The 16,187-nt window shown below is 41.1% G+C and overlaps 1 protein-coding gene across 1 annotated transcript in view; it reads left to right on the plus strand.

Moving 5' to 3' along the window:
* Window positions 1-16,187, plus strand: part of VWF (von Willebrand factor) — a 116,774-nt gene that overhangs the window by 51,449 nt on the left and 49,138 nt on the right. Inside the window, exons 22-30 of the mRNA XM_021540069.1 lie at window positions 4,224-4,373; window positions 5,021-5,161; window positions 6,750-6,869; window positions 7,395-7,551; window positions 8,344-8,502; window positions 9,429-9,564; window positions 12,615-13,960; window positions 14,415-14,534; window positions 15,725-15,868. Coding sequence (XP_021395744.1) covers window positions 4,224-4,373; window positions 5,021-5,161; window positions 6,750-6,869; window positions 7,395-7,551; window positions 8,344-8,502; window positions 9,429-9,564; window positions 12,615-13,960; window positions 14,415-14,534; window positions 15,725-15,868 — 2,473 coding nt within the window. The remainder of the gene's footprint in view (window positions 1-4,223; window positions 4,374-5,020; window positions 5,162-6,749; window positions 6,870-7,394; window positions 7,552-8,343; window positions 8,503-9,428; window positions 9,565-12,614; window positions 13,961-14,414; window positions 14,535-15,724; window positions 15,869-16,187) is intronic.

Below are 16,187 nucleotides of genomic sequence, written 5' to 3' on the forward strand. Positions count from 1 at the left end.
AGCAAGCTGAGGCATGAATGACCTCACACTCAGAGGTTCTTGATCATAAAATTATCAGGTTAGCAAGATTATATTTAACCATTTTGCTTGCAGAGGTTTAATGCTTTTTTGGTATTTCTGCTATTTGGTATTTCTGCTGTTTTGGTATTCCTGCTATGCCTGATGCCAATCAGTTTATCTCAGGTAATCATAGAATAGTTGGGTTGGGAGGGAGCTGAAAGATTACCCAGTTCTACTCCCCTGCCATGGGCAGGGACACATTCCACTATCCCAGACTGCTCAGAGCCCCATCCAGCCTGGTCTGGAACACTGCCAGGGACTGGGCAACCTGTTCCAGGGCTTCACCCTCAAAGGGAAGAATTTCTTCCCAATATCCAATCTAACTCTGCTCTCTGTCAGGGTGAGGCCATTCCCCCTTGTCCCATTCCAGATCCTTGCAAAGAGTCTCTCTCCAGCTCTTTTGTAGCCATTTTAACTATTGGAAGACTGCAATAAGGTGTCCCTGGAGCCTTCTCTTCTTCAGGGAACAATTCCCACTTTTTCAGTCAGTTTTCACAATAGAGGTGCTCCAGCCCTCTGATCATCTTGGTGGTCTCCTCTGGACTCATTCCAACATGTCCATATTTAATTACAGCTCCATGTACTCTAATTAAACCTGGGGGAAAATAGGCTTGAAAGGAAAAAGATGGAAGATAAAGTAATGTTTTTGTCTAGGTACATATTCTATAATCTTCTTACATTGCATTTAGGTAAAAGTGACTTAGCTGAAAAACAAGCACCATGAAAATTTTATTGAAACAAGAAGAGTACAGTGTGAAACTCCTCAGTGTTAAGAAGGTTGCAAGATTCCTCATAATAACCACGATTAGCCTTTTTATTTTTGATTATTCATGTAATCTTTGATCTTAAAGTAATCATAACCATGTTGCTTCATTGTTGTAACTGCCCACAAATCTGGCAATACCATTGTAAATTATATTTCCTCAAATACATAGAATTTCTTTCAATATTATGCTCAAGGAAATGTGAGAAATCAGGCTTTTTCTCATTGATAAAAAGCTCTTCCTCACATTTTGGGTGTTTTTTGTGAATGTGGAAGTAAAATATATTGGGCACTCCAGACCCTTTTTAAACATGGTTTGTCAAAGCCTGTTTCCAGCACCTTGAAGTGCAAGGAAGGGCTAAGCGATGACTGACCTGTGGCTAGTGAAACATCAGAGCTAATTTAGCAACCTGAAGGACTGAGCACACACACAAAAAAAGAGTCACTGCTCCAAGAAGTTGTTACTGGAATGTCAGCTGTCGAAACGTGAAACCACTCTGTATTTGCCTTGTTTTGGGTTAGTATACAAAGCTGTACCAGGTTTGGAATTGCCTGCAAATTGCCACACAAAAACATGACCTTTATTAAAGGTGTCTGTGCGGTACACCTTGACAGCATAGGATCCATACAGGTTTTGGGTGCTGCAGGAATGAACACACGACATATTGGTTGTCCAATTCTTCAGTTCTACTGCTAAAGAATCCCTGGCTTGGCCGAGGGTGAATAGCAGTGCAGGGATGATTCCATCTAGCTGGGCTTTGTCTGAAAGCTTCTTTAGGTGGCGGATTTTCAGAAAAGCTGTGATTCCATTTGGATATGTAAGAAAGGGCCAGAAGAAAGCAGCAGGTGATTTAGACATCCAGCAGCTCCAACATCAGAGGGTGTTTGGTTCCTGAGGGAGCTTGTCCTTGTAAGACCTAGGTCTGTATTATAGCACTGTCCACATGACTCTGAGTGAATTTTCAGTTGTCTTTTCAGACAGTCTAAAGCTCAGTGTAATAATATCTAGAGCAGGTTTGTATAGAAATAATAACTAAAATATTGATTAAGGAAAAACAACTAATATGGAGACTCCTTGGAAAATTTTTATTCAGTAATGACTTTCTACTCTCTTTTTCCACAAGAATCCTTAGAAGCAAGCAGAAGAATCAGGTATTATTTTGGCCATTAAGGTGTTTACAATTAACATTGTTTTAAGATGATATGTTTTGAGAGCAGCTTCTACTGCTGCTGGTAAATGGGGATTTAATTGGCATGTTACGGTTCTGGCTGACATTTAAAACAAAATGAAATAATTTTTGATTTTCTGAAACAAATCTGCAAGTTTGCAAGGTCAAAAGTTTATGACTTCATGGTTGGGCAAAAAGCCTCCATAAACATAAAAATTCTGTAATTTAGGTCAACCTTCCAGCTCAACTTTGTCCTCTTCTGTGTTTTGGAACCCTCTGAATTTGGAAAGACTGTTCTAGAATTTTAAGTGGTCAAGTGACTGTACTGTGTAGTAATATGTTGGGCATAGGTGAAAGTTAAAAAGCTTTCGATACCTAAAATATCTTTTAATATCTTTCCTAAAGACATTGAAGACCTTCTTTAGGAAATCCATGGAAGATGTAAACTGTCTTCTCTGGGATAAATGTTTCTGATGATAGCTCAGAGATTAAATTCTGTGCTGAGCTTTTACTGAATTGAGCAAGAAAGAATAGTGGGATAAGGAAATATTTTGCCTTTAAAGTAGGTGAGTGGGTAGATGGTTTCTGGGCTCTTCTTTCTTACGGGAGTTTGTAATTTTCCCTTCTTCCCCCCATTCCCCCTCCCTCCCGCGGTACCTTGTCCCATTCCTGTGTTCCCCCGCCTTCCCCCTCGCCACGCGGTCCGGTCCCTGCCCGCTCCTGCCTTTCCCATCACTGTCCCGGGCTTTCCCCGCTCCTCTCCCCTGCCTCCCGTCCCACTGGCCGCAGCTCAGGTCCCCCCCGCCCCGGCACGGGGTATAACCGACCCGCAGTCGGTGTCCCGGTGTCTCGGGGACACGCTCCCACAATAAACACGTGTCTGCACCCGTGTCACCATTTCGTCTGTTCCCGCGCTAGAACTGAGCTTCGCAGAGCCGAAGGGGAAAGAAGCGCCGCCGCCTCTCTCCCCCTCCCGCCGTGTCCCACCAGCGCTCGCCCGGAGCCGGTAGCAAACAGCAACACTTTCTCCTTTATATTAATTGCTATTTGTACCGATTAAAAGTTTCCATCTGCCTCTTCGAGAACTCAGCAGTTAGTGCATTAATATGGTGCTTAAAGTAACAGCCATGCCAGACTTTTCTTTTCAAATGTGTTTAATATTCCTACTAGAGTTCTCATTGAAAGGGAGTTGTGGTGTGAAAGGGAGCATTTTAAATTAATCTCTTAAGTTCTTAGTAGCTGTGTTATAAATTGTGACACGACAATTTGAAGTGTCTTAATTCAATAAAGCAATTTTATTTAAAATAGCAAGCGAGTAAGGCAGGCAAAGCACAGCGCTGGGCGGCCGGGGAGTCTCCTGCTCCACCAACGGCGTGCAAAAATGTTCTGTCCCAACCTTCCTTTTATCCCCCCCCTTCTCCTTGCAGGCGTGACTCTCCAGATGTAGTCTGAGTCTGGTCGTTGTGATAGCTTCTAAGTCTCTTCTTTTGAGATACAGCAAGCAGACCAGATACACACACCCAGGGCTCTAATCTCAACCTCCTTATCACCTTGTAAGCAAATAAGCATTTCAAAGACACACCAGTACATTCTTATGCAAACCAAGGTAAGCGAGCATATCACAGTGAACAAATGATCTTCCACTTATCTCAGCTGGAGGCAGGGAATTTGCAGCCAGATGGAAAAAGAAAGAGGCACATAGCCAAAAGGAAAGTGATGGAAAAAATGAATAGACACTGAAAGGAATCTCTGGATTTTTCCCTGTTGGTGCAGTTCCTTGGGAAGAAGGTCCTTCCTGACTCCAGAATAAGACTGGTCTTTCAGAGGCCACTGTTAGGGTTCTCCCAGTTCTCATTACAGTGGAACTAGAAGGACAGAATTGTTAAGTTTCCTAAAAAGATGAAATAAAAGAAGCCAGAACCAACATGTAATTATTCAGTGAACCAGTGAACAATACTAAACTGGTGATTAATTGAGTATACCCTGTCTTTATCAGCCCCACTTCATATATTGGCATGCCCTGGGACCACATTCCAAGACTTTGGAAATGGGATGAGATTGAAATGCTGTACTTGTATCCCAAATTTTCTGTTTTTCTCTAGATATTGTATGGAAACTCCCGAGAACAGCATGATTGGAAGCACCTGTTAACATGTCTCACTGGGAAAATAACCTACCTTAAAAAATAATTAGAGACATTGCTGATAGCACAATATGTTTTTCTCATCCAGGTAAACATCAGGGTACCTCCTAAGGGTGAAAATGATAATTTAGATGTCATCAAGTCTGGCCGTTATTACATCATTTTACTGGGCAAAAGCATCAGTGTGACCTGGGACCTGGCCATGGGAGTCTCCGTTATCTTAAAAGGCAATTTCAAAGTAAGTGGTTTTTGCTTCACCTCTTATTCTCACTAAAGAATGCACTTAACCTGTCCCTGGGGAATGCTTTTTTTTTTTTTAATTATTTTTTTAATTAATGCAGATTTTCATGGTATATTAGGTATTTGTTCAAAAATTGAGGGGTTGTTTGATAGTACTGTAGGACTGCCTTATTTTCCTGGTTGTTCAGCTATAAGGGCCAAATCCTGGATCACTGGAAATGAGTCATGACAGAAAGGATGAGTGCTGTGGGGCCTCAGAGTAACCATAAGTGATTTCTTCTGTCTTCAAGAAGAGCAGCATAAGAGCCAGATTTACTGGTGATGGTGATAGGACAGCAGTCTCCAAAAATAAAATGGAGTTGTAAGGACACACTCCAAAGAGAGCCACTGGGCACTGCTGGTTAGATCAGTCCTTCTTTCTGGAGTCCTTGGGGACAGTGTGGTCCTGCTTTCAGCAAAGCAGAGTGGCAATGGGAGCTACACATTTTCTGAGACAGACTCTGAGTGGCCTTGGCAAGGCTATGGGTAATTCAGTTTTTGAACCTCATGGCATTAAAACACCAGGCTAAAAAAGACTTCTTAACAAAACCCCAAACTGGTCTACAGTTGTAAGATTAATGTTTTCTGTGCTTCTTTCCCTGCAAGGATCAAGTGTGTGGTCTGTGTGGAAATTTTGATGGAATCCAAAACAATGATTTGACCAGCAGCAGTGAACATCTTGAAGTAGATCCAGTGGACTTTGGGAATTCTTGGAAAGTTAATTCCCGCTGTGCTGATGTTGCAAAGGTGATTGTGAATGAAGTGTCAAACTAATTATTAGTGTGGGTTACAGTATCAGCAAAGAGTGGACAAAGAGCTTTGGAAGGATTAAAATAAGAAGAAATTCCTTCTCTCATGTTTTTGCCAAATAATATTATTTCTTTAAATCTGGTAAAAGGTCAATTAACTCACGTAAATCTTCTGGGCTGTCTGGCTTCAGAGGAATGTTACAATAGCTAATTTATATGGTAGAGACTGTTCCTAGAGTTATCCAGCCCAGATTCTTGAAATCCAGCTATCACTGGAAATTTAATTTTAGAGTTTAATCTTAAAAAAACAGCTGTAATTTTCAATCAGGGGGAGTTAGAATAAAAATTTTGTTTCTCCCTATTCAAATTTCTATATCCCAAATCTTAGTCTCTCCATTGCGAACAATGGAATGCACAGATTAATTTATTTCTGTATGATTCTCTTTTTTTCTTTTATTTTAGTAAGAACATTCTGCTTTTATTTTCAGATTAGGAAGGCTTGGACAGAAAAAGCAGGATACAGGAGGGGATGGGAGAGCTTATTGGTATCCATCATTGCATGTGGATTTTGGGGAGGGTAGCTGCTTTCTGAAAGTGTTATCTGTGTCCCAGTGCTGGAAATTTCTTGGGGTTCTAAGTATATTACACATAAGAGTCTACTTCCTGTTTTCCAAATAGAGAGTTTTGAAAGAATGAAATTGAATAAGAAATTTGTATATAGCTGACAAATGAAGCCCAAAGTATTTCCAAATGAAATGTGCAAGGAAATACCTTGAGAACAACTTGTTTTGATATTTGTAAAACAAAGTCTTTCATTCAGCTGATGCTTTTCCTCTGCTGAAAATTTGTCCAAGTGATCGGGGCAGGGGGTGGAAAAAGTCTTTTTTAGATCTTTTCCTAAAAGATTTGCATTACATATATGAACACACTGAAGCATTTATTCTTGATCACGTGAAGACTTCTGGGTTAGTAGCTAATTATGTGCAAGTGTGACATAGCTACAATATTGCCTTGCTGAATGTCACTTTTTTTCATTTGACTGAAGCGCAATAAAAAGTTACAGCACCGAGGAGTGAGGCCACAGGGTCAGACTGAGAAGGAGCAGCTTCTCATTTCAGTGTCATAGGCACAGGACAGGACCTGCAAGGTGTTGCTGTGTTAAATTCTGTGTCAATACTAGTGCTCCTTCTTCTTAGATAAGTTAAGTGGGAGGAGGGAAGATGACTGAACTATTTTTATTCAGCAGCAGCCTTGGGTATTGCCTGCTGAAATCTGATCATATATTTTTAAGTCTCGTGGACCTTCTGAGGAGTGTGAATGATCATTTGTCTGGTTGGGTGTTTGGTACAGTGGGTTTTCCTGTCATCTAAATCTGAGTTAAAACTTCAGGGTACAAGAAAGAGCTGGAGAAAATCAAGGAGGTGATCTGCTCTGCTGTAGCAGGATCTGTGTGTGTTGTGCAACAGGTTGAAACTTTACTCAAAGAAAAAATTTCCTTTACTATTGAGTCTCTTACTTCAATTTGAAGAGTCCCAAGGTCCTGCTAATTGCTAATGCAATCTCTGCTTGTCTCTTACAATATTAAGCCCAGCTTGGAACAGACCTTGATGTCTCCACTGTGTGGTGGAAACATAGTGAAGCAGATGATGGTAGAATCATCATGCGGCATTTTGTCTGGAATTGTCTTTGAAGAATGCACAAAATTGGTGAGTATTGTTTCACTTTCTTCAATCCTGCATGATCTGTGCTGGCATTGATTACAGCTGAGGGAAAAAGTGTGGTTATGCTGACAGCACATAGGACTTGGTGAAGGCTGGCTTGTGTTCTCTTCTCTCACCTTGTCCTGTAGTGGAGGCTTTGTGGGAAAATGCACCTTTATGAGAAAACACACCTATTAAGCTATGAAGTAACTTCTTCCCAAGGGAAATTTTACTGTATGGTCCAGGGACTGCACATGAAGTGAAGCCTAAGGGTTGAGATTTGAGGGAAGGGGGAGTTGAGCCAATGCAATACCTTTCAGGCTGTGTTATACCCAAGCTGCTGCATGAAAGGGATGGGGACAAGGCTTAAAAATATTAAGTGACTGCAAACTGCAGTCCTTGCAGAAGATTTGCACCGATTTATGTGGTGCCTTGACCTTTGGCAAGCGGAGCAGCCAAACCATCTGAAAGTTAATGATGTGTACAGGAAGGAGATGGACTCGGAGTGTCCTTTGCCCTTCTCTCCTGCAGGTGAATCCAGAGCCCTACATTGACATTTGTCTGTATGACACGTGTGCCTGTGAGTCTGTCGGGGACTGTGCGTGTTTCTGCGACGCCGTGGCGGCCTACGCGCACGCCTGCGCGCAGAAAGGAGTGGCTGTTCACTGGAGGTCACCCACTCTGTGCCGTAAGTACACAAAGCACGAGGCACAACTGGCTGCAAACGTGCCAGGGTTTGGCTCAGACTGGTCAGATTTAGCTCTGCTCCCACTGACATCCAGAGAATTTCATGTTAATGGGGCTGGGATAACAGCTCTCTCTGACACTCCCATCCCTGCTCTACTTCTGGCAAACCTGTTCCATCAATTAGGGGATTGGTACAAAACCTAGTGAAAGAAATAGTTTCAGTAATATATATATATATACATGTGTGGGAATCCAGGGCTTCCCTCTGGCTGCCCTGGAAGGCCTGGGACCCTGGCAGGGGGTCAGGAACCCCCCTGGACAGAGCCCCACGCACTGCCCTGCAGGACAGACCTGAGGCAGGGCAGCAGAACATGTTAGAGATAAAAAGAATAAACAACCTTGAAAACCAGCACAGATGAATTATGGCTTCTTTGGCAGTGGGGCAGAAAGAGACTTTCTGCAATCTCAGAATCATCAATACCACAGATTCTGACATATGTGTACATTAATTAAAGTTTACAGTTTGGAGTTGTGTTGCGCTTCCTATTAACAATTCTGGTCTAAAACAATTATTTAATTGCGTGAAAAACATATGTAAGTGTGAAAAAGTTGGTCTGCCCTAATTGTAGTCAAACAATAATGTAGTAAAATAATCTTTATTTAAAAGTGGAAATATTTATTTTTCAAGATATATGTGGTCCACTTTGTACAATGTTTGGTGCCATAGTTCTGAGTGGTATGGTGCATATCAGGTTTGACTGTTTTTTTTTCCTCTGATTCTGTCCCTGCATAGCACAAAGCTGTGAGGATCTGAATAATCAGGAATTAGATTATCAGTGTGAATGGAGATATAACAGCTGTGGACCTGCTTGTCCTGTCACATGCCAACACCCCCAGGCTTTGGAGTGTCCTCTGCAGTGTGTGGAAGGATGCCATGTGCACTGTCCTGCAGGTAAGTCCATATTTTGATTTATTTAAACAGGTTTTCTTCTTCTTAGCAGGTTCAATGATATGTTTTCACCACAATTCCTTACTGCCTGAGGAGGGAGGTTGTTGAGCATCTCGGTTTGGGTGTGTGAAATGGGCATGGTGTATGGAGGGCATGAAGTGGTGCCTAGAAGAGGAGCATGAACCCCTGCCAGCAAGGATGAGAGAGGATGGGATCAGCTTGATGAGACTGGAGGATTAAGGGCTGTGTGGGAACACAGATTGTTGACTCTGTGGTTAGAATATGAATTTATGATGGAAATTGATAAAATGCTGTGCTTTAGAGCAGCTACAGCAGTGAAACCCATTGTATTCACCTGCTTATTACCTCCAAGATGCTCCTGAGAGTGCCCAGCTGGCATCCTCCCATGAGCATGAGCTTCCAGCTTAACTATTCCAACAACTACCTTGTAGCAAAGGGAAAGGAAAAAATATGGGAAATATGGGACAGGGAGAAGAAAGAGAAGAAAGGAAGCAATAAGGTATTTTAAGATCCTGAGTCGCTATTCTGGGCCCTGGTATTTCTGATCAGAACAAGGTAGAGGATAGGAGAAGAAATAAATAATATACATGTAAAATGGTAAATTCAATTTTCCCCGATGTTACTGATACCCTGACATCTTCCATGCTTTGTTCTAAAGATATATTTACCTTCTGTGTGGTGCTGACTATTGCAAGTATACACTGGGTTAAGTGCTTTCAATATCTAAATAAAAGCCATTATGAAGGAAGGAGATACTTCTGTGTCAAATTGGCAGTGGCCACAACACCAAGCAAAGTATTCAGGAGGTTTGACCCCACCTCAGAAGCACTGTTTTGTTTTTAATTTCATTATTAGTTTTACAGTTCATGAAAACTGGCATTTCACGTTGTTCTGCTGTTTTGAAACAGGGAAAATCCTTGATGAGCTGTCCTTGGATTGTGTCAGTCCAGAAGACTGTCCTGTGTGTACAGTTGGAGGTGACAGGATCCCACATGGAAGGAGAGTAGTTTTGAACAGAGATGATCCACAGCACTGTCAATCCTGGTATGATGGGGTTGTGCAGGGAACCAGCATCCCTCTTGTCTAGGATGAAGAGTCAGGGATGAAGTACATCCTCATGAATAAGTTTATGGATGTAACTTTAAATATATCACTCAAAAAGAAGTTTGGAAACCATCTTTTATGTACTACCCCTTCACAGAGAACCCAGAGCTGAAATTTTTCAATGACAGCAATAGGGATTATAGGATGTCAACTGAATTGAAGCGAGTGAAATCTATAAATGCCTTTCAAAAAAAGGCCTTTTCCCATGTGTTGGTGGCCCTACTGTCTTCAGATGTTCCACTTCTTTTTGTGCAATGTGTGATTCAACATCAATAAAGCTGTCAGACTCCTTCCTTCTGCCAAAACTAAAAATTTGCTGTGTGTAGTGCAAGGTCTGAATGTGCACTCAGTCTGGAACTTGCTGAGATTATTAGCAGTTGGAGCTTTGTCCCATTACTGGAAAACCAATTTCCATGAGATATTCAGGTGAAACTTGTGGTCTGATCCTGCATACAGGCATTTCCAAATAGGATTAAATGAATTGCAGGGAATGTCGTGCTGTGCACTGTACAGCATGAGGGCCTTCTGCTGCAATGCAGCAGAGACTGCTTGCATTTTGTTTAATGCCCTGTGCATATTATGAAAATGAGTCATTCTCTGAATGTCTGGGCCATGGATGGATATTTTCACTAGTGACATATAATGCCGTGAATAAAAGAGAGTTTTCCAACTTGTAAATTGATCAGATTTAATGGAAACTGAGTTGTAAAACTGCAGCAGCTATTAGCACAGGCCAACACCGTAGCTCCAAGTGCTCTGAACCTCACAGAAGCTCAGAATAGGTAAAAACTTAGAGTTCCTGGTCTCTAGCCATGGCTGGTGTGCAACTGAGCTATAAACCCAAGGCATGAGACTGCTAGGCTGATTAATTAAATACATATTTTTTAACAATATACGTGAAGAGCCCTGAATTCCATTAAAGGTCAAAAAAGAATCTTCTTAAATGAGTCTCTGTTCTCTAATTTTTGTAATTCTTAATAATAATTTATCTTAAATGTTGATACACTGGCTGCTGCTCAGAAAAGATTTCAGAACATTAGGAAAACTTGCCTCACTAGGGAAACATCCTTTTGCATAGCTGTCACCTAATTTAGATGCCTACACCATCTGTACAAACAATAGAAAATATTGCACAAAAATGAATTTCATAGCAAACATCCAAAGGAAATTGGAAACTAGAAGACTTTTGTTCATATTAGGATTAGAATAATAAATCTTCTATTGCTGTATGTTAATGCCAAAAATAGCTGTGCATTCTGCAATTAGGAAGACACTAAAATGAGCTTGAAAAGAACATAACACTTCAATTAAGAGGACTTTGAAGGAAGGTGCCACATGTAAAGTGAAGTATTTTCCTGGAAAATGGCACCTTCTTCCAGTAGTGACTCATGCAGTTTGTACATCCTGGGTTTTCTCTGGCAGTGCAAACAAGCATTTTTTGGTGGTTGCTCTTTTGTAACCTTTTCCTACACTGTTCCTTGGACTGTCCAGTAAGACAAGGAGAATATATGGACTGGTTCTGTTCCACCCCATGCCTGAGTGCAGGCACGTTCTTTTCTCTGAGAAGTTAAGGTGGTCAGAGGGCTGGAACACCTCTCCTGTGAGGAAAGGTGGAGAGAGATGGGATTGTTCAGGATGGAGAAGGGTCTGGGGAGATCTTAATGTGACCTTTCAGTGCTTCAGCCTATGAGGAAGATAGGTACAAAATTTTTAGCAGGGCCAATTGGGGCAGAACAAGGGGTGATGGTTTTAAGCTGAAGGATGCTCAATTTATATGAGATATAAGGAAGAAGTTAACAAAGGGGTTGGTAAAACACTGGCACCGGTTGCCCAGAGAGGTGGTGGATGTCCCATCCCTGGAAATATTTAAGGTCAGGCTGGACATGGCTCTCAGCAACATGTTCTAGTTGAGGATGTCCCTGCTCATTGCAGGAGAGTTGGATAGGATACACTTTAAAGATTTCTTCCAGCCCAAACCCCTCTGTGATTCTAAGAAGAGAAACAAGTAGCCAGGAATTAGAAGGGCAGAAGTGTTAAAGCCTTGCTAAAGATGGATGAATTGTAAATTAGTTCACAAAAAGTGGAAGGTTGACAGAGGTGAAAAAGCTCATGGTGGTGCAGAAGGATGAATAGTGGAAAAGGCAGAGATAAGGGAGGGAAAGAAAATTGGGAGCTGAGGTGGGAAGGGGAAAATGTACTAATGGAGGTGAGTAGAAATGGTGAGGGAAGACACAGGATTAAAAAGAGATAACATCTAGGGTTGAAATAAAGCATTTAGTATGAGAAACAGTAATGAAGAAGAAATCATGGTAAATAATAGGAAGGTTAGAGAGACATAAGAAACAGTGGAGGATGAACATGCACTGAAGCTGTATACAAACTAAAATTAAGTCAGGAAAAGAAACCATGAAGAATGTAGAGCACTTTAGAGGTAAAACAAAGATTGTTAATTTCAGTAAGGTTAAAATCTGTGTAAACCTGGCCCCTGCAGAGAGTTTTCTGAGTCATATCAGAGGTAAAACATCTCTCCTACTCGAGGATTTTACATGGTGCTCGCTGCCTGCAGTTTGTCTCATGTTTTGGTTCCTTGTGAAGCAGACCAGATCAGACAGTTCACTCCACCAGTGGCATGTAGGTTGCTGTACTGCTGATACTCAGTGGTTCCTAAACAGTTTCCAGACACAAATTTTACCCCTTCTGCCAAACACTGTTCTAAGGAGTTTCTTCTGACAAACACAGCATAGTTGGTCACATTTCCTGGATCTAAACAAACATCCGTGAACACAGGAGATTTAGGTGCACAGTACCATATGGGAGGTTGTGGGGAACTGGGGTGGGGAAAAAATTATTCACATCATGTTTTGGTTTCATTGTGGTTTTGAGATGTTTGGTTTTGTATTGGTGTTCTTTTATAACCTGTGGATGACTTGTTATAAGCATCGCTTTTTACAGTTAAATTTGATGTTTTTCTGATTTGATGATTTTTGTAGTCTGTGTGAAGGGAAGAACTTAACCTGTGTGGACTGTAAGCCCATGGAGGACAGCTTAATTCTAACAACACCTATTCCAGAGGAGGACATTGAGCTACCAGCCAGTGCATACTCATGCAGCAAGATGATGGACTTGGCCTTCCTGATCGATGGCTCCAATAAACTCTCAGAGGAGGACTTTGAACAGCTGAAGACTTTCATAATTGGCGTGATGAAACGACTCCACATTTCCCAGAAAAAAATCCGAGTGTCAGTTCTGGTGTATAGGGCTGGTCCCACCATCTATCTTAACCTTAAAGATATCAAAACAAATTCCCAGATGAGAAGAATTGTCCAGAACATAAAATACACAGGTGATAAAGAAGCATCTGCCTATGAAGTCTTTAAATACACTGCGTTGCATGTGTTTGGAAAAGCAGAGAGGACCAATGCTGCCAAAATTGCAGTGATATTTATAGCAAGCAGGTCTCAAAAAAAAATCCGTGACATGCTTGGGTTTCTGAAGAATAGAGATATCACAGTAATACCTGTGGGGATTGGGCCACATATCAATGTGGAGCAAGTCAAATTCATGGCAAAGATGTTTCCAGGTAGCAGAGCCTTTCTAGTGAGCAATGTGTTGGAGCTAATGGATGAGAGAGATTTCCTGATTGATCACCTGTGTGATCTTGGACCTGAAGAAAGTCTTCTGTTACCAGCTACATCTGCTCCAACCATGTCCAATGTCATATTTCCCCCTTTGGGACTCACAACCCCACAACCTCTTCAAGAAAAGTCCCATCCCAGCAGGCTGGATATTGCTTTTATTGTGGAAGGATCTGACAATGTTGGGGAGGAAAACTTCAATAGAGTCAAGAAATTCATTGAGAAGGTGGTCACAGGAATGAACGTGGGACAGGAAGATATTCATGTTACAGTCATGCAGTATTCAGAGACTGTCAGTCTGGAGTATTCCTTTAGGGAAATACAGTCAAAGGAAAATATTATCGAGAAAGTGAGGAGTATACCCTACCAGGGAGGGAAGGCTACCAACACTGGCAATGCCCTCGATTATATTTCCAAACATACGTTTACATCAGTAAATGGAGGCAGGCAAGATGTTCCTCACTTGGTATATATGGTGTCATCCAGTCCTTCCACTGATATCATCACACGACCTCCCAGGAGCATAAATGTTATTCCTATAGGCATAACCCCTGGTGCCAATATCCAAGAACTCAGAAAGATCAGTCAGCCTAATGACCCAATTATCCTGAATAGTTACAACAGACTGATTGAAGAGGCACCTGAATTAGTGCTGCAGTCATGCTGCACTCATGGGACAAAATTTTGGACTGAAATCACAGGTAAGATTGGATGAATTTTCTGTGTGATTTCTTCTTTCTTCTGTTGAGTCTCCTCTGTTTACCCTGTGCATCACTGAAATTTGAAAGGTTCCCTTATCTGGTTTGGTGTCTTGCTGTCATATTCTGGTTTTGTTTATTTTTGTTTTGTTGTTGGTTTGGTTTGGGTTTTTTTGTTGTTGTTGTTGTCATCTGCTGTTTGGTTTTTGTTTTAGTCCTCTGAGAGTAAAACAGACTCGGTAGAAGAGCAGGAATTGAAATATCTATATATCCCACTGAATATGAACCTCAAGGCTTTCATTAAAGGGACATCACTAATTGTTTCAATGGTCATTATCCTGCTCTGTTTTCCCAAAATGCAACTGGACCCAGCCTTTCTGCCTCTACCGCATTAGCAGATGCTACTTTTGGTAATTATATATAAAATCACTTTTTCCCCTCCCCCTCTCACCCTCAGAGTTGTGCAACAAACCCATGGACATCATGTTTCTTCTGGATGGAAGTTCAAACATTGGAGCATTGGAATTTGAGGAAATGAAAAGCTTTGTGCGGGCATTTATTCAAAGTGTTGTGGCCGGTATGTCTCTGCCTTTCAGCTCAAACACAGATGTTTTGTATTCTTTTACATATAGGGGACAAACTAGCTTCTCAGTGGAGGTTTTTCAATTCTTAATTTTAAATTACTCAGTCCAATCCCTCAAAGCACTGACTGCTCAATGCTAATTTCTTGACCCATGTGGGATGGCTGATGCTTTTTCTGGGAGCGCTAAGCTACTGTGCTTGCAGAGTGTGTATTGATAAGGGGATACCTCTCTGGTCAGGCCATTCCCTATCTGTCATTATCAGTGCAGCCCCCCTGGCAGCACACATTGTATCCTGCACATACATGAAGGGATCATGTAGCACAGGGAGCAGTTTAAGACATTGTGTGTGTTGTACCAAGTTCATCTCTGTCCTGTGTTTTCCCAGTAGAATTTAACAATCATGGATTTCATTTTTTTTTAGTCAGAATTGTATTTTTTGATCCAGAATTAAACCACTTCCATGGGGCAACTGCTGTTATTGGTAGTGTTCATATAGGTCTTATAGAGCACTGATAAAGACTCATTGTGCTCTATACATGAATACCTTCAATAGGAGGCCATGAAGAGAAGTATAGCAAATCACTGTAAACAACATTTTGCCTTGTTCAATTTTGCAAATCTGGTATTTTTAACTGTCTATATAAATGTCCTGTTAATAATTTTATTTGTACTTCTTACATAATGTATAATCAGGATGTCAGAGAGGAGCATAATTTGGAATTCATCTTCATTCTCCTTCACAGGTCCAGCTCCCTGGATTCATTTTGTTCCATGCACATCCAGTGCTGTATGAGAGAGGGAATTGGGTATGAAATGATCCAGGGAGCTTGGCCCATCTGACAAATAGAGCATCAATCTACTGCTTGTGCAAAACAAGGTGCATAATAAAAAAAAGAGGGGACATTTACAGTTTTAAAATGGAAAAGGAATAATATTGGAGATCAATAAAACAAAATTCTCCAGTTACTGATACTGATCTGGGCTAAAATACTGCATGCTGATAGAAAAGCAGCTGTTTCCAGCAGCACTTGCATATTTTTTCATCAGGGAATAGCTCAGTTTTGATCTTTTCACACTCTGATGGAAAGCCATTGTCCAGTTGTAAATCACAATGCCAATGTTTCTTTAGATTTATTTTAAGACATTCACATGCACTGCCTAAAGTGCTTATTTTCTACTTCAGGCAATTCTTCAATTCATGTGTCAGTTCTCCAGTATGCCAGGGAAAATAATCTAGAAATTTCATGGAACATGCCTCAAGAGACTGACAGGCTTGTAGAGATGGTGCAGTCCATTCAACAAAGGGAGCAAGGTCCTACAAGATTAGGTGAGTGATTTTGTGAATATTGGTATTTAAACAAGGGGATGAACAAAGCCCCAAGGAATGCTAAATACAGGCTGGCTACAAACACCAATTTATGTCATTGTGGTGGCATTTCCTGTTAAGGTTCAACCTCTTGTTATGGTTCAATTTTCTCTATTAAGATGTATTCATAGGTTACCCAAATTATGGTTTGTCTTTAATGTATTTTGGAAAGAAGCCTTGAAGTAATGCTGAGGATTTGCATTCTTTATCTTTCAAGCAGGCAAAGCATAATTAACAAGTAAAGTTAGTTGATCAGACACTTAGGAGAAGAACTGCTCAT

Source organism: Lonchura striata, chromosome 5 (genome assembly GCF_046129695.1).
Source record: "Lonchura striata isolate bLonStr1 chromosome 5, bLonStr1.mat, whole genome shotgun sequence".
NCBI classification, from domain to species: domain Eukaryota; kingdom Metazoa; phylum Chordata; class Aves; order Passeriformes; family Estrildidae; genus Lonchura; species Lonchura striata.